This window comes from Aquarana catesbeiana, linkage group LG05 (assembly GCF_042186555.1).
Source record: "Aquarana catesbeiana isolate 2022-GZ linkage group LG05, ASM4218655v1, whole genome shotgun sequence".
NCBI classification, from domain to species: Eukaryota; Metazoa; Chordata; class Amphibia; order Anura; family Ranidae; genus Aquarana; species Aquarana catesbeiana.
The window spans coordinates 133,250,689-133,272,655 of record NC_133328.1 but is presented as its reverse complement, the minus strand read 5'-3'; the positions used below and the strand labels follow the sequence as shown (position 1 = coordinate 133,272,655).

The window sequence follows — 21,967 nt, the reverse complement described above, 5'->3', positions numbered from 1 at the left end:
TATAGGACACGAACATGAATAATAAGTGCTCATTTTAAAGGCTTATATACAAGGCTTTTTTTTTTTTTCCGGTCCGTCGGCGGAGCAAGAGAAAAAGAAGACTTCGTGGGACATTTTTATTCTTTTATTTTTTAATAAAGGACTTGTCCCAAGCCATGTCTTGTCATTTTTACCATTTTGACACTTTTTTTGTGAAATGGTAGGGGTACATTTGTACCCTGTTACCATTTCGCACAGGGGGGGAGGCCGGGATCTGGGGGTCCCCTTGTTAAAGGGGGCTTCCAGATTCCGATAAGCCCCCTGTCCGCAGATCCCCACAACCACCGGGCAAGGGTTGTGGGGACGAGGCCCTTGTCCCCATCAACATGGGGACAAGGTGCTTTAGGGGCTACCCCAAAGCACCCTCCCCATGTTGAGGGCATGGTACGGTCCAGGAGGGGGGGGAGCTCTCTCACCTCCCTTTTTCCTGCGGCCTGCCAGGTTGCATGCTCAGATAAGGGTCTGGTATAGATATTTGGGGGGACCCCCCACGCCATTTTTTTAAAATTTTGGTGCGGGGTTCCCCTTAAAATCCATACCAGACCTGAAAGTATGGAATTTGGGGGGACCCCCACGCATTTTTTTTTTAAATTTTGGTTCGGGGTTCCCCTTAATATTCATATCAGACCCAAAGGGACTGGTAATGGACTGGGGGGGATCCCATGCCGTTTTTTTCATGACTTCTTTTATCTGTATTGCCGGGACCGACAATTCATTACAGCCGCGAGTAGTTTTAAATTACTTTTTTCCTTTAGAAATGTCATTTTGCTCGTGGACTGTTCTAAACATGGGAAACATGCGCCACTTTACAGGCATACTATAGACACCCCCCAGGTATGAAATTTAAAGGAATATTTCACTTTTATTGTTTCACTTTACGCATTATTAAAATCACTGCTCCCGAAAAAATGGCCGTTTTTAAAACTTTTTTTTGCATTGATACATGTCCCCTGGGACAGGACCCAGGTCCCCAAACACTTTTTATGACAATACCATGCATATAAGCCTTTAAAATTAGCACTTTTGATTTATCCCATAGACTTTTAAAGGGTGTTCCGCGGCTTTCAAATTTGCCGTGAATACCCCAAACTGTTCACTATTCGGCGAACAGGCGAACACCCAATGTTCGAGTCGAACTTACATTTGACTCGAACATCGGGCTCATCCCTACTAATAGATACTGTATGTGTGTGTGTATATATATATATATATATATATATATATATATATATATATATAGGGATGAGCCGAACACCCCTCGGTTCGGTTCGCAGCAGAAAATGCGAACAGGCAAAAAATTTGTTCGAACACGCAAACACCGTTAAAGTCTATGGGACACGAACATGAATAATCAAAAGTGCTCATTTTAAAGGCTTATATGCAAGTTATTGTCATAAAAAGTATTTGGAGACCTGGGTCCTGCCCCAGGGGACATGTAACAATGCAAAAAAACGTCCGATTTTCGGGAGCAGTGATTTTAATAATGCTTAAAGTGAAACAATAAAAGTGAAATATTATGGCATATGGTGCATGTTTCCCATGTTTAGAACAGTCTGAGAGCAAAATGACATTTCTAAAGGAAAAAAAGTCATTTAAAACTACTTGCCCATATAATGAATTGTCGGTCCCGGCAATACAGTTAAAAGAAGTCATTGAAAAAAAATGGCATGGGATCCCCCCAGTCCATTACCAGTCCCTTTGGGTCTGGTATAAATATTAAGGGGAACCCCGAACCAAAATTAGAAAAAAAAAATGCGTGGGGGGTCCCCCCAAATTCTATACCAGGCCCTTCAGGTCTGGTATGGATATTAAGGGGAACCCCGTGCCAAAAATTAAAAAAAGGCTTGGGGGTCCCCCTCAAAATCCATACCAGACCCTTCAGGTCAATCTCCCGCCGTATGACGCATCTTTGCTTTGACAGTTTTTTTGACCCCACCTCCCTCTGACACATGGGGACTTCCCTATGGCTTTCCCGGGGCGTCAGAGGGGGGCAGGGCCACCCGTTTACGTAACCGGGAGGAGTTAGCATATGCAATGAGTAAATATGGCTGCCCTTATGTACATATTAAAACAAGGTTTCTCAAACATTCATATACATTGATGTTCATCTAAATTAGGCTGATTTTTCTTGTTTATTAGAAAAAAAAGTGCCCCCCCCCCCCTAATGTTTGTGCTATGGTTTTTTTTCGACTTTGGATTATTACTAGTATTTATTTTAATAGTAAATATCTATTTGTATACACCCCTGTCTGACATCAGAACTTGCTGTGAACTTCTGTGTACAGCTGTCACATTAGGCCCTTCTCATCATTGTAAGATGCTCTCCCCTGTCACAACAGTAAGGTCTTAAGCCCCGTACACACGATGAGATTATCAGACGATTGATCGTCCGTTTTTTTTTGCATGCTAATCTCAGATCGAATCTGATGAATTTACTAAAGTCACGAAAATTCCCATGCGACAAAAAAAAAAAATTTGGAAGTGATGTCATGTGTTGTAATGCATTTGTATTGCATTCTCCAATGATAGCTATACTAATTAAACGAAAAACATTTTCGTGCACGTCCGATAGAATAATATCAGATGAACTGTCATGATTGGCTCTCGAAAGCTCTGTACTAATGATCCGATTATCGTACGATAAGTGGAAGAATAATTCCAAGATTCTAGGTGAATGCATGCCTTATAGCATCAATTAAGGCTTATTTTACCCAGGAATTCTCAAAGGTCAGGTTTCTCTTTGTCCATCCCACTCCGTGCCTGTGAGCCTGTTACATTTTTCAGTGTCTCTCTATTTGTGTTCCATTAAGGTCTGTCAGTTTGTTTAATCGCAAGTCTTGCTGATCAATGAGTAATGCACCGCTCACAATAAAATAAGGGCATCAGGGTTCAATTTAATGACTTCTATAAATGTTCTCTATATTTTGTATTACACTTATAAGGGTGACTGAATTGTGACTTCTGGTATCTTCATTTATCTACAGTAAGGGCACATTATCCCATATTTTGTTATTACCATAATCTGTTATAATCAAAAGTATTATCCATTTATCTAGCTAACTTCACCTAAAAGTATGTTAAATCTCATATTAAACCTTAGTCATAGTGTTATTCATTTCCTCTAACAAGACACATTCCAAAGCACTTTGTTGCTAAATGTTTCTTTCAGAGTAAAATCACCTCACATTTGAGTTTAGGGGTTCAACACAAGCAATTTTATTCAGAAATGTAAATGGTGAGGTTCAAAGGGGACATATCTTCCCCTTTTTAGAGTGGTTTTGTTGCTGGTTATGCTGTGTGAAAGGGACAATTTATTTATTATTGATTTATAGTGCTGACAATTTATGCAGCCCTTCATGTACTGTACATTTACATTAGTCACTGCACTTAAGGGGCTTACAATGTAATGTACATACATACACACATACTAGGGCCAATTAGGAAAGGAGGCAATTAAAAGCTAAGCTCACCTTTTGGGGGAAAAAAATAAAAAAAAGGAACATATTTATGCAGAAAAAAAATGTGCATTTATTATTTTTTGCTGCAGGAGTCAGCAAAGCATTGCACCCATAAACCATTGAGGGTGCAATATCAGGCTCCTGCAGACTCTCAGTACAGCTGTCTGCCCATACCTTCCATATGGGCGGACAGTTACTAAAGCCTGCTGCGGTGGAAGACGGGACTTGTAGTTCATTCATTCTCAGATCTCTGTGAATGAATGATGTGGCTGTGTGGGAGGAGCCCCACACATATGTGCTGTGTTTAAAAAGGGACACCGGGTGCAGGGAAAAGAACCCTTGCCCGCTTTCACAGGTAGAGAATCTGGAGCATGTTATGTGTTACACCTCAAATATGGGTGTAATGTGTGACATGCTCCCAAAAGTGAAACTATGCTTTTACCTACCAGCATATCTTTGGATTGTGGGAGACAATCGGAGGAGGAAGGAGGAAAGCCACACAAGCACAGGAGGACATGCAAACTCCAACAACAATGCACAAGCAGTGTGACTACAATGTCACAGGGTTATAGGAAGTAGTGATTGTTTATATAAACATGCTGGTATACAGTATGTGCATTGCAGTGTACCATTATTTATTTTGAAAGGTACCCAAAGCACATAAACAGGGATCAAAAAAGCAATTTTGCTATGGGCAATGCAATGCACAAATGTAACTACTGTATGCATGGGAGCAAAATAGTGCCATTTAAAAAAAAAAAAAATACAGGTAGACCATGCCTGCAAAACCAAATTCTTGTAGTCACCATAAAGAGAGCAGGTGATAACATTGGAGCACTATTAGAGAAAATTGTTACCTTATACAGGCAGTCCCCTAGTTACAAACATCCATCTTACAAACGACTCCTACTTACAAACGGAGGGAGACAACAGGAAGTAAGGGGAAATCTACCCCTAGGAAGGGAAAATTCATATCTGTAAAAGTTATTATGGGAAAAATTTATCACCAAGGCTTGTTTCCACAACAACCCAAAATTTTCAAAATCCAATTGTCATTGGGACAGAAAGTGAGGTGAAATCTTCTGAACAGGGACACAGACAGCAAAACAAATGTTATAGGGGTGTTAACCTTTCCCTATGCTATCCAAAAAGCTTAACAATATTTTTTTTGGCTGGAGCTACACTTAAAAAATGTACCTGTTTCGACTTACAAACAGATTCAACTTAAGAACAAACCTACAGTCCCTATCTTGTTTGTAACCCAGGGACTGCCTGTAATAGGAAGTACCTGAATAAGGACCTTCATGGAAAGATAACCTGGTATTCGTTTAATAAAGTCTGAAGATTGAAAATGACTGGAGATGACATTAACATGGCAAAACTTGTATTTGGTTTTAGTGATTGGGTTCAGGGTGACTATAAAGTGGTTAATAAACCCTTACATATACCCAGTGCAGTGACTGGCCTCAAGTGATATACAGAAATGAAGCAAATCCTCCTACATAAGTTGTACTTCTCTTCTCTATATTTGTTCAAAGTCCAGAATTTTTAAAGCTCGTCTGAGCTGTCAGATAAAAAGGGAGCTAAGAGCTAAAATTACACACTGCAGAGCTCAATGAGGAGATCTCTGAGAGATGATTGGAGGGAAGGAACACACCACCCCTTCACACAGCACAAAGGAACAGAACTGAGGCTGTCAGTCACAAGCTGTGTGCTGGAGATACCTCCCCATCACCATTCTTCTCTAGGTGTCAGGAAAATCTGTCAGAAGTTACTCTGGAAGATAGCAGAGGAATGTTGTAGCAGATACAGAAATGGCACTTAGTGCTCTGGATTGATAAACAAGCAAACTATAGAGGGATATGCTTTGTACATAATTCATGTCTAAGGTTTACAAACACTTTAAGTCCAGTTTAGCCAGTATATAGTTCTAAAGCTACCAGGGCATGTGTTAGAAATCACTAACAACGACAAACTTCATGCCCATGCGCAATAAAGGACACAGCAGTCCCCAATCCCATTGCTTTGACAAACTCTCATCTTTTGAAAACAATTCTGGATATCAAATTATTTATAGGCATTGTTACCTAATGATTATAACCTGCCCCTACATTCAAAATGTTTCAAACCTGTGTTTAAAAATATTAACTACTCCTACATTAATAATAAACCTTCAAATATGTTAATACCAATTCCACCCATGTCCATAAACCTGTGCGATTTGTAAAGAAATTATTGGAGGCTTTTAGGACCAACAAAAATTATATAAACCTAGGAGTGGCCACGGTGTAATTAAGAGCTTGTGCAAACACTATTTGTCCTGTTAAACCAAATCAAATATTTTACAGAGATCTGTTTACAGATTTATAACCAGATATGTGGCTTTTCTTAATTTTGAAACTGATGCTTTACATATGAGGGGAAAAAAGTTGTGACACTCATATACTGTATATAAATAAATGACACTGAAATTATTTTCAGCATATTCTTGCTTACTGTTGCAAGACGCCTGCAGATGGTATACTGTTGCAGTGCAGTGCATAACAGTATTTCTTGTGTGGCAGATGGATTTGAGACCTTTATTCCTCAATAAATTTTGCTTTATAATACATAACTTTACAGGATTTGTGTTGTATGTAGCAGGTTTGAACAGAGCCCAGCATTCATCTGCATGGCATTTTCAGTTCATAGGCAGTTCATGCCAACAATTAAAGAACGTGGCAGGCAAGGTTACTGGCTGCTGCTAAAGGCAGAATATTGAGCAGAAACAGGGTGCTTAGAACAGAAGGTGTCAAATTAGACTTTGTCGATTTGAAAATTAGCAACATCCTGGAAGTTCAAATAATTTATTTACATTTGTTCAATTCCTATACTTTCTGTAGTATGCTTTTAACCTCTGTATCTGTTGTAGTTTTTTACCATCTGCTGTATATTGCCTTTTTTTTTCTCAAAATCAGCCCTGTCTTTTTTGGTTATGGTAATAAGGAGCTAATTCACATTCATTTACTACATACCTGCTTTTCGATCTTTTGTCACACATTACATTGTGTTTTTTATACATCGGCATGTCTTTTGGAATGCATTTTAAGGTATGTTTTCTAGATGTATTTTTAAAGTAGAGGATATTTTTGCATAATCTGTGCATGAAGTATACCTGTCCCCTGTCACCTGAATATGGTGAAAATTCACTTTGCAAAGCATACCCAATCATGCGCAAGGATACATTTAAAAAAGAGCATTTTTGGATGATGGAAATCAATAGAGCTTCACCTCATTCACTAAGCTAAAGGACATATACCATAAAAAGCAGATAGCCAATTTGCCTTTTCTAGATATCCCCATACTGTGGTGGCCACCTCCGGGTGTCTGCTTGTTAAATTTCCTATAGAGCTGGGACCCTGGAATGCCAGGATTATCCACTAAGGATGAGCTCAGGCGTGTTCGCAACTGCACGTGCAGAGCCTGCCAGGTAGTCGGGACTGCAGAGCGCTTATCACAAGCAGTGAGACATTTTCCCGATCCGCAGCTGAAGAGATTGGGAAATGTCTCAATGTCTGTGATTAGAGTTGTGCTGTGCCGACTTCCTGGCGGGCTCTGAACTTGCGGTTGCGAACACGCCTGAGCTCATCCTTACTGTCCACTACTGAAATATCCACCTTTCTTCTCCTGCCACACCCTGACCTTATGCTTTGATGGGTGGGCTCACTAACAAAAAAAGACACTTTATGTGAGGGGGGATGAGGAGCGTCAGGCTCTCAGCTAGAAAAGTTGGGTAATCTTAGGATTCAAGAAATCTGGGTTGGCCTATTGCTATGTTGGGTGGAGTTGTTAACAGTTTTCAATATATTTCTTTTACATCTTCTACTATAAATTCTTGTAAGCTCACATATGAATTTTTAGAGAACAGTATAGGATACTATTTTGTTTAAACCATATCATATTGATCATTTCATTTTCATAAATTACTTTTTCCTAGAGGACGGAATAAAATGCCATCATTTACATTTTTACATCTTTCATGATCTCTCAATATACATGAATATTTGTAGTAGGTTTGGTTTAAGAAAATAAACTGTTAGTGAAAACAACATTTTATAGTGGACTGTGAATACTGCAACATGTGTTTTATAAGGTACTCATGAAATAGTTACTGGATTAAAAAAAAAGAAATAAAAGCTAATTTCACCCCAAATTTTTAATGCAGTGTTGCATGATGCTGACAAGCTCAATCACTTGATTCTTTCATGCATTTTCTTGATGCATGATATGACTACTAGAGTTCCTAGTTCTGCCCCATTGCCATGGCTATTACAAATCCAATGTATGTCTGAGGAAATAAAATGTACTGATCGACTTCTGTTCAAAAATGATCAGCACTGCAGGCTATAGCCTGCAGTGCTAATTTGTGTATTCTGACAACAGGGGAGTCTCCCCACTGTCAGAATACAATGACACAGTGGGGAGTTTTCCCATATCCATATCGAGTTTGTGGTTGGTGGAATCTGGTAAATTTTCTCTCGCTCAACCTGCTTGGTGAACGAAAAAAATGATCCATGTATGGCAAACTTTAATCCATTTGTGGGTAGTCAAAGAGTCAAAACACCTTTTCATGCTTTTTGCTGTTATGTGTTTCTCATAGGAAAGACTTCCTTTCAACTTTTGTCTTGTAGAAGCATTAGGATATGAGAAGAAATATCTCTAATTTGAGGGGTAATTCTCCCTTAGACAGTCGTCACTGCAATAAGTGTCCCAATTGAAAGATTCCTCTTCTATTACTGTGACAAATCAAAATTTTGTATTTCCCACACGTTCAATTTGATGACAATGGTCACTAGGGAAAATAGAGAAGGTTAAAGGACCCCCCCCCCAACAGTAGGTTAAAACCACAATACCTGCTCTATCCAAAACTAATTTTAAAAAGTTTTGTCTTTAGATCTACTTTACGGCTGTATTCACAATTTGCAATTTGGAATCGGGCAAAATCACTGCAATTTTACCTGGGATTCTGCCTGGGATTCCAAATCACATTGGTGCAAAATGCGCAACGCACATTTGGCTGCCGTTCTTTCTAAATGGCATCCCAAACTTGGTGCAATTTTGCCATAAGTGTCACACAAAAGAATTACGCTGTAATCACGGAAAAACATGACTTTAAAAATTGCGTGAAACTTTTCGCCCAAAAAGGACCAACCAAGCGACCAATGTGCATAGGGCAGCCCATTGAATGATACACCATATGAATGACATGCAGGATCTTGTGAAAATCACCAACACAAAATCACGAATGGGAATGCGAGTTCCTGCTATACGAAGTGCAAATAGGCTTAAATCTGAAAAAGAGTTTTGGGGTGTAGCTGGCTTTCAAGAAAACTGTCAAACCATAATAAAATAGTGCTTATATTGTTTGCAATATTCATCTATGTGTCTTTATTAAGAGATGGGATTTGTGTGTAACTATATAAATTATCAGTATTTCTTTAACACAAAATAGATGTTATAAATGTACGGTAAAATACAATATACACCAGTAAAGTAAAATTGTGTATGCCTATTAGTATACTTCTTATTATAAAAGCTGCTGTTAGTGTGCTAAAAGTATATTTTTCTTGCATGTTGGTATTATAGGGCTGGTTATGTGAACTACTGAGGTGGAAAGAAGACCCATCGCCAGAAAACAGAACTCTTTGGGAGAATCTCTCCATGATTCGCAGGTTTCTGAGTCTTCCGCAAACAGAAAGAGATGTAATTTATGAACAAGAGAGCAATGCAGTTCATCAGCATAGTGAACGGCCATCACATATGATCCATGTGTCCCCAGAGCACATTCAGGTATGTGTCTTCAGGTTTTAAGAAAAGAAAAATGCAACTTCTCTAAACAGAACTACACTATATAGACTTGTGGACACTTGTCCATCCTAGCTGTATGAGCTTGTTTGGTATCCTATTTCAAAACCTTAGGCATTAATATCAAGTTGGACCCCTTTTGCAGGTATAGCAATCTCCCTTCTTAATTTCCATGAGATTTTGAAGTGTGTCTGGGGGAATTTGTGCCCATTCAGCCAAAAGAGCATTGTGTGTGGGCAGGTACTGATTTTGGGCAAGGAGACTTGGCTTGCAATTGTCATTCCAATTCTTCCCCATGGTGTTCATTGGGGTTGAGGTCAGAGCTCTTTACAGGCCACTTGAATTACTCCAAACTCATCAAACCATACCACCACTAGGGGCACAGTCATGCTGGAACATAAAAGGGACTTCTCCAAACTTTTGCCACACAGTTAGAAGCACATAATTGTTTAAAGTATCTTTGTATGCTGTAAATGTAACCACTCCTTAAAGTGGTTGTAAAGATTTAAGGTTTTTTACCTTAATGCATTCTATGCATTAGGGTGAAAGACCTTCTGTGCCTGGAATCTCCCCCCCAGCATGCCCCTTATATTTACCTGAGCCCCATTGAGATCCAGCGCTGTTCATGAGAGCAGCAGCTCTCCCGGCTCTGTCCCTCCTCACAGAGCAGATCAATAGCAAAGCCATTGACTGATCAAACTCTGTGATGAGGGATCAGGGGTGGGGCCGCAGTCCGCTGTCTGTGTCTATGAACGCAGACAGCGGGGCTTGGGAGCGAGTCCGCTCAAGTGCCCTCTTAGGAAGTGGCTTCCTGTGGTGGCACTGGATGGAGAGGAGCCAGGAGCGCTGGCAGAAGGAAGATCTGGGCTGCTCTGTGCAAAACCATTGCACAGAGCAAGTAAGTATAACATGTTTGTTATTTTAGAAAAAAAAAGATTCTTTACAAACATTTTAACTGTTACCCTTACAGTTACCTGAACTTAATCATTTGGAGGAGTGTCCTCATACATCAGTTTATGTATAGGAAAAAGTGCATATACTGTATATTTACATCTATCTTTGTGTTTATGTATGCATATTAATCATTTTTGTTGGATATTTTTTCAAAAACATAGTCATTTCAAAAAGACACTACATTTGTTTCAGCAGTTGTCCTATGTAAATCAGTTTCCTGAGAATTGAATATGATAAAAGTAGAAAAAAAATACAAGTAAATCTATTACCTCTTCAGCATATAGCCCTTTGGCTAGAGTCAATGCACTGCTCACATGACCTCTGCTGAAGGGGGATTGGTGTACAAACAGAAGTGGTAAATGAGTGCCTTCACCTGCAAAATTCAGCACCTCTCCAGTGCCTAGCCATGTAGCTAATATCAAAGCAATGATCACATGGCCTTTGATGGGGTATGCTTGGGGGAGTGATGTTCAGACACAGGAGGTAAATGAGTAGTGATACTCGACCAATGTTCCCCTTCAGTGTTGTGCATGTGACCAGGCATCAAAAGGATTTAGCTTGGATATCCTTATGTCTTGCTACATCTTGCATGGATAATGACTGTTTAACCACTTCAATACAGGGCACTTTCACCCCCTTCCTGCCCAGGCCAATTTTCAGCTTTCAGCGCGTTCATTGTACCCTATGACATTTTGATCATTTTTTCCCACAAATTGGTGGTATTTAATCACCTCTGCGGTTTTTATTTTTCGTGCTATAGACAAAAAAAGACATGACACATGACAATTTTGAAAAAAACACAATATTTTTTACTTTTTGCTATAATAAATATCCCAATTTAAAAAGAAAAAAATACGGTGTTTCTTCCTCAGTTTAGGCCGATATGTATTCTTCAACATATTTTTGGTAAAAAAAAATCGCAATAAGCATATATTGATTGGTTTGTGCAAAAAAGGGAATAGATTTATGAAATTTTTTATTTTTATTTTTTTTACTAGTAATGGCGGCGATCTGCGATTTTTGTCAGAACTGCGATATTGTGACGGACAGATCGGACAGTTTTGATATTATGGGACCATTCATATTTATTCAGCGAACAGTGCTATAAAAATGCACTGATTACAGTACAAATGTCACTGGCAGGAAAGGGGTTAACACTAGCAGGCGATCAAGGGGTTGTATGTGTTACCTAGGGAGTGATTCTAACTGTGGGGGCAGGGGACTGACTGGGGGAGGTGATCGTTTGGTGTTCCTCTGTACTGGGAACACACAATCGGTCTACTCTCATCTGACAGAACCTGGATCGCCAGGCACGCGCACTGGCTCCCGGGTGACGTGGCGGGCGTGCGCAAGCCCCCCTAGCGGCCAGGAAGCAGAGGACTTAATATGACGGCCGCCCAGGATGAGAGAGCTCCCTTGTGGCTGTCATTTGACTATACGCGGGATGGGAAGAGGTTAATTAAATTAAATTTTTTCTTCATTAATTATTGTTCATTTGTAATTAACCTTAAAAACATATTGATTGTGATTTCAGCAGCAACAACAACAGCAGCAGCAGCAGCAACAGCAGCAGCCACAACCACAGCAGCAGCCTCCACCACCTCAGCCACCGGGCCCTAGACTTCCACCCAGACAGCCCACTGTGGCATCTCCAGCGGAATCAGAGGAAGAAAACCGCCAACAACCCCGTCCGAGAACAAAAATCTCTGTGGAGGCCTTGGGGATTTTACAGAGCTTCATTCAAGACGTCGGCCTTTACCCAGACGAAGAAGCCATTCAAACTTTGTCCGCTCAGCTCGACCTGCCCAAATATACAATTATCAAGTTTTTCCAGAATCAGCGCTACTATTTAAAACACCATGGGAAGCTGAAAGACAATTCTGGTTTAGAGGTAGATGTTGCTGATTATGAAGATGAGGAGATGCCCAAGGAAATTGATGGGGAAACCCAGGACAAAAATATTAGTACACTGTTTTCTGTAAAGCTTGAAGATAATATAACTGGAGAAAGAAACACAGACATCACTGCAGACCTGAATAACTTGTCATAAAGTATTATTATTTTATCCCAATGTTCCACTGGCATTACTGATTCCAATTCCATCCTATATACTGTCTGTAACACATTATTGTACATTGTGTGGCCAACATATAGTGGAAGAGAAAAAGAACTTGCACAAAAAAGACAAAGGAGATGATGCAGACATTATTTAAATGTTTTACTGTATCTATAAACTTTTTTTTAGCTCCAGAGGAGACAATGGACATTATTTTGAAGTCGGTGTTCACTGGATAAGCCACAACATACTTGACAAGCATGATGCTTAGTGCAGGCAGATTGAAAGCTGGAGTCTTGAAACAAGCATAGAAACCTTCAATGGTTTTTTTGTTTTCTGTTTTCCTGTTCCTGTACACACACTTGATCTTCAGAGAGCCACGCTTATATATAAATAGGAGAGTATGTTACTCTTGCACAGTCATAGGGTACAGAAGAGCTCTGTACTGTTGGATGCAGTTTAAATTGATAACATGCCAACAAATGCCTTGTGTTATATGGCACTGCCGTAAATTTAGACTTTTTTGTTTTCTTTTTAGAAATAAAGGTCACTGTACTTTTTTCATTTTCTTTACATTTTCATTTATTGCTTACAGAAGGAAGAATATGTGATTGTTTGGTCCCATCATCTGTAGATTCTGCAGCATCATGTTGTAATTATTTTTGGGGGGACTATTTTTATTTTTACTTTATTTTTGTTGTAATATTGCTTACCTTTGTTACCATACTGATTTTGTTTTCTATTTATATATGTATTTTGATGGGCAGTAAAACAAAGTGTCTTAAAAGTTTTAAATAGAGAAAAATGTGCTTTACAGAGTTGCCTATAAAAAGTGCTCTATGTTATTCAAGCAATTCATACTATAAGCTTCACTCTTATTGTGGTATGCAATTTTTACTATCATGCAAACAAGCTTAGGTAAATAAAACAATAGATCACCTTAGAAACTTATGCAATTAATGTGAAAAAATAATTGATGTGTGCAATGTGTCTTCCCTTGGTTTACAATCAATTTTCAAGCTACATCTGTACAAAGTTTATGTATAAAGGTGTATTTCTTTTTTATTGAGTTTATGCCTATGAAAACACCAGTTATTTTGTTACGGCTGGCTGTTTTTATAAATGTATCACAGTTTTTCTTTATGCAAAGATGTTCTGACTAGAAGTGGTTATTGACTGTAACTACACAATTAAAAAATTGTTTGTATGGTAAGATATGGTAAGATTTGTGTCTGTGTACAGTGTATACTATGGATCATCACTGACTGTAAATAGCAAACTGTAAATTGGCAGACATGGATGGGTAAAAAAGAAATGGTGAACAGTGGCAAACAAAGGTCTGTTGTATTACCTTTATAAAGAATAACTATCCAAAAATACAGTTGGGAATTTCTGCTTCGGATTAAAAATGAGGGAGGATTGGAACCCCTATTGAGTTTTACGGCGATCCAGGGCTTCTTTAGAGAGATCTCACCTTACTTTTTTGTTCTGGTCGCAACAGTTTTACCAAACAGGATGTAAGGGGAAATCTCCAAAGCAACAAATCTAGAAACATCTAGCACATCTAGAAACCACATCAGCTTTTCATTTCTGTGTTGCTGGTGGAACTCTCCCCTCACTTCTCGTCTGGCCAAACCATTGTCATTTTTACAGTAAGTGGAGAGAATCTCTAACTGAACAGCAGATAGCAGTAAATACCCATCAGGGCATGTAATATTTTGCCATGTAAAATAAGAAAAACTGTTTGGGTTAGGCTTACACTTTAAAGGCACTCTATCATAAACAATGTACAGATCGAGGAATTACTTTCTTGTCCTCCACTGCGGCTGCCATTATCCAAGCCATGGGCCACATAGTAGTTGTGAGGTAGCAAAGCTGAATAGGCTCATCATCTCTGTGATGTTATGTGCCAGTACCTGGTATGAAGCCAATGGTTGGAAAGTGGCTGCTGTTGTGGGACAGTTGTAGCTAAAAATAATTCTTCTACAGACAAAGACAATCATGCCAGAGCCACTTTGATCAGGTAAAAAACATCAATCTGTAGCAGCTAATAACAAATAGCAAAAATATTTCTTTGTTATCACTGCTTTAGACTGGAAGTTAATTGGGTACCATAGGTTTGATTTCCTAAATGAGTAGAATCATTTCACTTAAAATATATCTAGAAAAATAATGTTTTCTTATTTAGTATAGGGTAGTAATTGGTTAAAACCTCTGTAATTTTTTTTTGGTCCCCCAGTCTGCCAATTAGGCAGTTATCACCAGAACATGTGTCCACAGAGGAAGATGTTTCCACTATTTCTGTTTTAGTGACAAATGAACACTTTGCAAATTCCTTCAGTTTCTGTTCTAGTGATAATGGTAACCAGGACATATAGAAAAAGTGAATCTCCGTAATGGGAACACAGACAGAGATAAAAAAAAACTGGCTTCTCACCACTCTATCCAAAACTAACAATAAAAAAGTTTTGGATTTAGATACACTTTAACAAACAAATGTTCACTTAGTGATTAAGGTGAGGCTATGTTTGCTTTAATTCTCTTGCATTTGCATGCAAGAGTAAAAAAAAAAGTAGAAAAACAAAATGGATTTTTACTGACACGATTGGATAAATAAAGTGTATGTCAAGCTAAAAATGTTTTTATAGTTTTGTATAGAGTAGGGAAGGATTACAATACCTGTCTGGTTGTTATGCTATCCATGGGATCTTTAGAGAGATTTTCTCTCACTTCCTGTTCTGTTGACCTAGTTTAACAAAACAAGAAGTCTGCCAAAGGGACTTAGTATCTGTCTGGTTTATTTGTCTGGCAAAATGCTGTTAGTAGGACAGAAAGTGAGGAGAATTATTTCCAAATGATCCCTTGATAGAGGTTCTAACTTTTCTCATTTCATCGTGAACTAAATGTTTTTGGCTTGACATACACTTTAAAGCCCATTTCCAGGATAGTTTTCAAACCCGCCTCACCCCCATCCCTCCTTCCAACCCTACTCTACCTAATCACTGGATATGAAAAAACCCTAGAACCCTTTTTACTTACCTAAACCTGCAGTCAAGTGATGCGTCTTTTCTGTTTACTTCCTTCTTCGAGTGTCCATGTCACTGCATGTGTGATGTTGACACTTCCTATTGGATGTCTGGGTCAGGAATTGAAGCACCACACTGAAAGACTTGAGTTTCAAATGAAATTTGTTCAAAACATCACACTGATACAGAATCCAATGCATTTCGAAAGTTAGGCTCTTCATCACAGCTTGCCGAAATATCGATTTATGTAGTGTTTGAGCTGCCCAAATCAGCTGCTGAACGTTGCTGTACTGTTACATTATTCTTAATACCTTATTACATTCTGAGTCCTCAGAAATATCTATATTCCAGATAGCCCTAATGAAGGGAGTGATGTTTGACCCCTGAATCACATTAAAATTTGTTTCAACTTTATTTTTGGAATACAGTTATTTCAATATTATAGCACCACTACCCCACGCTTTAAAGTACCATCTATTGGATATCCAGTGGTGGGGTACTTTCAGGAACAAGAAGAGCAATGACATTGTCAGAGGGGAGTTGATGGGATCAGTGGTCTCAGGCACCATCACATCTCTGGATAAGCGAGCCGCCACACTCAAAAGCAGAGGCAGCAAGAGACCTGGAGCGAGGTGAGTATAGCTGGCGTCACAAGGTAAGGCCTGGCAGCTGGGTTTAGACGGGGTGGGAAGGGGGACAACATTATCCAGAAATGTAATTTTAGGTGAACGCAGAGTCACTTTAATCGGGGGAACATTAACTTTGGAAAGTGAAAATTCTCACATTCTTTAGTAAATCAAATCCTAACAGCATCTTTGAGCTTTGCATTTTTATTGAAAAGATCCAAGTTTGCACATCAGGACATGGGACCTTATTTGTAAAAAACAGGATCAGTAGTGCATGAATGTTTACCTATGACAATCAATCAGTTTTCTGCTGTCTCATGTTTTTTTTAGTGCAACTCAAACTGGTTGGTTGTTATGGTCCACACCATATTTTCCTTTAGCCTATTTAGAGTTCTGCAACAGTCTTACATACAATGCAGGCTTCTGAGGATTACTTGATGTGTCAGCTAACAATAACTCAGCACATTTACATTAAAACATAGCTCCACCTTTCTAACAAATGTAAAAATGTGAAGTATGGCAGAAAATGACAAAAATCATATGTCAGCTGATTCTTACTATCTTGTTCCCTTATACTTTAAAGGGTCATAAAGGATCTAATTAACCCAGTTAGAAAGGTTTGGATTTGTGAATTGTATGCTGTGGTAATGCAAGGACATATAGCAGTATAGGTGTACTAAAGTCATACTAGACACAATGCCTGCAATACCCCATCTACCACTTTGCACTTTGTGCATCACCATTGTTCTTTCTGCTGTCTTATAGAATGGTAAATATCATTTCAGCTGCTGCCAAATTAATCTTTTTATTTTAAAGTGACCAGCTCTTCTCTTGCAAACACAGCTTCTATATACTGTATTTGCAGGAGTTCTTGAAACTGCTCACTGGGCTTCTAGTGTACATTACTTGACAGGTGGGTGAATGGACAGTTTTAAAATTGCAATCTTAGAAAAATTAAAAGTAACTTTTTAGGGTCCCTTCACACTTTGTGGTCTGTTACAATGTGTTACCGTATGTGCGTTGACATGCACCGGGCTAACCTATGCTATGTTAGGCTAGGAATACAAATTTCTCTCTTTCAGACTCATGGGCAAGAGAAATCATTTGATTTCCTCATCCATGCTAAGCAGAGTGCATGGGGTAATTTACATTTCTGGCTATTGTATTCTGACAGCCTGCAGAACCTGGCACTGTTTAAAAAACCTGAACAGTCAGGGTGTATGATTGGATGCAGTTACTGTTCATCCAACAATTTTCCACCCAGCTTCTTCAAATTTGAAAACAACTTTCATTGAGCTAGGTGGTACGAACTGGGCCACCAACAGCTCAGCCAATTTATACAAAATTTTCTTAAAGGAAGTCTATTTATTCAGAATGAGCAGTCAACACTCAGCAATGGATTCATTCCATCATTGTAGCAGTTCTTTAACACAGTACACCACAAGATGCAACATCATGTGCATCGTGGTCAGTTGCGGAATGGGGGGACGGAAGGGGCCACTACCTACTGTAATTGCATTCTAGATCCTTGGCACTACTCAAAGTGCCATTCCAGTAACGTGTGGCAAAAATGTTTATTTTACTGCATGTTATTGCAATGCTTAGATGTGAAGCCAATTGAACAAAAAATTGTGGTCAGTAAATTTAGAGGATGCCATTGGTGACATACCTTTTGGAAAATGCTAGTTGAATAGCTATTTTGCTGAATAGAAATAATAGCCAGAGAATGCTAGGAATTTCATGGTGCTCACCATCAATAATAGCACTGCACTGCTAAGTGTATGTTCAGCCCAAACATTTTTCTAAGTTTTGAAAATGGTGGGGAAGGGTTAAAAATCCTTTTAAATTTTAACTGCTGTCCAGGGTTCCATTAGAATTAGGTAGATCTCCCTTCATATCTTGCTGACAACGTTTTATTGGACAAAACACTTTTCTTTTGTGGAGTAGGGGAAGAATAGAACTCCTGTCAGATTTTTATATCTGTCTGTCTCCCTGTTGCAGGTAGGAAGTGAGAGTAAAACTGTAGTCTGTAAGACAGGAAGTGAAGATAAATATCTCTAATGGAGATAGAAAATAGAAAAACTCATAGAAGATAGAAAAACTCATCCAATCCTTCCCCAACCAGAAAAGGCTTTTCTGATCAAACATGCACTTTAATGTAAAACATTTATGGGTACATTTGCTATAAGGTAAGCTATGGAACTGCTGTCAGGTGTTAATGTTGACCAATTACATACAAAAAAATGCTATATTCTGCATCTTTCAACATTCCTGACACAGCAATGCAGCACTATGTATGTCTTCAGTAAAATCTGTCTGTTTTACATGAGCAGGAAAAACATCTGTTCATCTGGATAGGACATAATCCTAAAACTTGAGTTGTTAAAAATCCCCACATTTAATTCTCTGATGTGATCTTAAGAGCACCTGTCTGATACACATTCTTATAGTGCATAATTTTTACCCCATGGAAATGTGAAGCCTGCCCCACAATGCAAGGGATATCAGAGTCAGCAACAGCTGATGACCAAACGTCAATGTCTATCCCTGACAACATTTTCATTACAACACATTATAGATAACAAGTATTTTTTTCTAAAACCTTCACTGACAAGTTGATTGTAAAGCAAGTTGCATATGTCAGTTAAACGATGGAACAGTAACTAAGATGAACTATAGAACAAGACATTGATTCATTCATCAATAACAAATAAAACAATTTTTAGAATGAATTGGGGTATGCACTATGCAAAAAAAAAAAAAAAAAACTCCTGGTAATCTGATTATTGCAATGTGAAATATTTTCTCTGTTAACACCAAGATCTGTAAGATTTTTATTTTTCAGTGTGTGCACTTATGTTCTGCTTCGTGCCATACATTCCTTTTTTTCTTGCATAAGTAAGATCCATAAGATCCATAAATGTTACAAACATGTTGCATTTGTATGTTGGTTCATGGCTTTATCCACATATTGGTCTCTGTATTGCTCATCTTGTTCACTGGTGATCAGCAAGTGCAGGGTACCCTGATGATATAATAAAAGTTTTAAACACAAATGCCAATGGGCCCTATTTTCAAAAACATATATCTACTAATGCTAGATGTGGTTTTCTAAAGTTTTAATTGGGTCCTACTGTATTTTGAATAATGTGCTTGTTTTTTTTTTGGTTTTTTTTATGTATATCCTTTATTTCTCCTTGCACTCTTATTAAATAAAAACCAGTAGAGACATTAGGGAATGGTTATAGAGCTGTTTAATTTATCCCATTACTAGCTCTCTAGTAGTGTTAATAGAATAAAGGCCTAATATATATATATATATATATATATATATATATATATATATATATATATATATACACTATAACACCAAAAGTATTGGGATGCCTGTCTTTACATGCACATGACATGAACTTTAATGGCATCCCAGTTCTAGTCCGTAGTGTTCAATATTGAGTTGGCCCACCCTTTGCAGCTATAACAGCTTCAACTCTTCAGGGAAGCCTGTGCACAAGGTTTAGCAGTGGATCTATGGGAATGTTTGACCATTCTTCCAGAAGCACGTTTGTGAGGTCAGCCACTGATGTTGGATGAGAAGGCCTGGCTCGCAGTTTCCACTCTAATTCACCTAAAGGTGTTCTATCGGGTTGAGGTCAGAGTTCTGTGCAGGCCAGTCAAGTTGCTCTACCCCAAACTTGCTCATTAATGCCTTTATGGACCTTGCTTTGTGCACTCATCCAAACTATTTGGTGGAGGGGGGATTATGGGGTGGGGCTGTTTTATAGGGGTTGGGCTTGGCCCTTTAGTTCAAGTGAAGTGAACTCTTAAGACGTCAGCATACCATGCCCGTTTTGGATAATTTAATGCTCCCAACTTTGTGGGAACAGTTTTGGGATGGCCCCTTCCTGTTCCAACATGACTGTACACTAGTGAACAAAGAAAGGTCCATAAAGACATGGATGAGCGAGTTTGGGGTGGAGAAACTTAAGTGGCCTAAACTCAACCCGATAGAACACCTTTGGGGTGAATTAGAGCTGAGACTGCGAGCCAGGCCTTCTCGTCCACATCAGTGCCTGACCTCACAAATGCCCTTCTGGGAGAATGGTCAAACATTCCCATAGACACTCTCCTAAACCTTGTGGACAGCCTTCGCAGAAGAGTTGAAGCTGTTGAAGCTGCAAAGGGTGAGCCAACTCAATATTGAACCCTACAGACTAAGACTGGGATGAAATTAAAGTTCATGTGAGTGTCAAGGCAGGTGTCCCAATACTTTTGGTAATATAGTGTGTGTGTGTGTGTATATATATATATATATATATATATATATATATATATATACAGTGGGGACGGAAAGTATTCAAACCCCCTTAAATTTTTCACTCTTTGTTATATTGCAGCCATTTGCTAAAATCATTTAAGTTTATTTTTTTTCTCTCATTAATGTACACACAGCACCCCATATTGACAGAAAAACACAGAATTGTTGACATTTTGACAGATTTATTAAAAAAGAAAAACTGAAATATCACATGGTCCTAAGTATTCAGACCCTTTGCTCAGTATTTAGTAGAAGCACCCTTTTGATCTAATACAGCCATGAGTCTTTTTGGGAAAGATGCAACAAGTTTTTCACACCTGCATTTGGGGATCCTGCCATTCCTACTTGCAGATCCTCTCCAGTTCTGTCAGGTTGGATGGTAAACGTTGGTGGACAGCCATTTTAGCTCTGGCTGGGCCATTCAAGAACAGTCACGGAGTTATTGTGAAGCTACTCCTTCATTATTTTAGCTGTGCTTAGGGTCATTGTCTTGTTGGAAGGTAAACCTTTGACCCAGTCTGAGGTCCTGAGCACTCTGGAGGTTTTCGTCCAGGATATCCCTGTACATGACCGCATTCATCTTTCCCTCGATACCAACCAGTCGTCCTGTCCCTGCAGCTGAAAAACACCCCCACAGCATGATGCTGCCACCATGCTTCACTGTTGGGACTGTATTGGACAGGTGATGAGCAGTGCTTGGTTTTCTCCACACATACCGCTTAAAATTAAGGCCAAAAAGTTCTATCTTGGTCTCATGAGACCAGAGAATCTTATTTCTCTATATCTTGGAGTCCTTCAGGTGTTTTTTAGCAAACTCCATGCAGGCTTTCATGTGTCTTGCACTGAGGAGAGGCTTCCGTCGGGCCAATCTGCTATAAAGCCCCGACTGGTGGAGGGCTGCAGTGATGGTTGACTTTCTACAACTTTCTCCCATCTCCCGACTGCATCTCTGGAGCTCAGCCACAGTGATCTTTGGGTTCTTCTTTACCTCTCTCACCAAGGCTCTTCTCCCCCGATAGCTCAGTTTGGCCAGACGGCCAGCTCTAGGAAGGGTTCTAGTCGTCCCAAACACCTTCCATTTAAGGATTATGGAGGCCACTGTGCTCTTAGGAACCTTAAGTGCAGCAGAATTTTTTTGTAACCTTGGCCAGATCTGTGTCTTGTCACAATTCTGTCTCTGAGCTCTTCAGGCAGTTCCTTTGACCTCATGATTCTCATTTGCTCTGACATGCACTGTGAGCTGTAAGGTCTTATATAGACAGGTGTGTGGCTTTCCTAATCAAGTCCAATCAGTATAATCAAACACAGCTGGACTCAAATGAAGGTGTAGAACCATCTCAAGGATGATCAGAAGAAATGGACAGCACCTGAGTTAAATATATGAGTGTCACAGCAAAGGGTCTGAATACTTGGGACCATGTGATATTTCAGTTTTTCTTTTTTAATAAATCTTCAAAAATGTCAACAATTCTGTGTTTTTCTGTTAATATGGGGTGCTGTATGTAAAGTAATGAGAAAAAAAAATGAACTTAAATGATTTTAGCAAATGCCTGCAATATAAAAAAAGAGTACAAAATTTAAGGTGGTCTGAATACTTTCCTTCCCCAATATATATATATATATATATATATATATATATATATATA

The 21,967-nt window shown here is 38.9% G+C and overlaps 1 protein-coding gene across 10 annotated transcripts in view; it reads left to right on the top strand.

Annotated features, from left to right (window-relative positions):
• Positions 1-13,564, top strand: part of SATB1 (SATB homeobox 1) — a 268,899-nt gene extending 255,335 nt beyond the window's left edge. For 8 of the 10 annotated variants that reach the window (XM_073630208.1, XM_073630209.1, XM_073630205.1 and 5 more), the window contains 2 exons: positions 9,123-9,326; positions 11,830-13,564. In XM_073630208.1, coding sequence (XP_073486309.1) covers positions 9,123-9,326; positions 11,830-12,345 — 720 coding nt within the window. In that variant the 3' untranslated portion in view covers positions 12,346-13,564. The remainder of the gene's footprint in view (positions 1-9,122; positions 9,327-11,829) is intronic. The other 2 variants (XM_073630210.1, XM_073630212.1) reach the window with 1 other exon arrangement.
• The last annotated feature ends 8,403 nt before the right edge of the window (positions 13,565-21,967 follow it).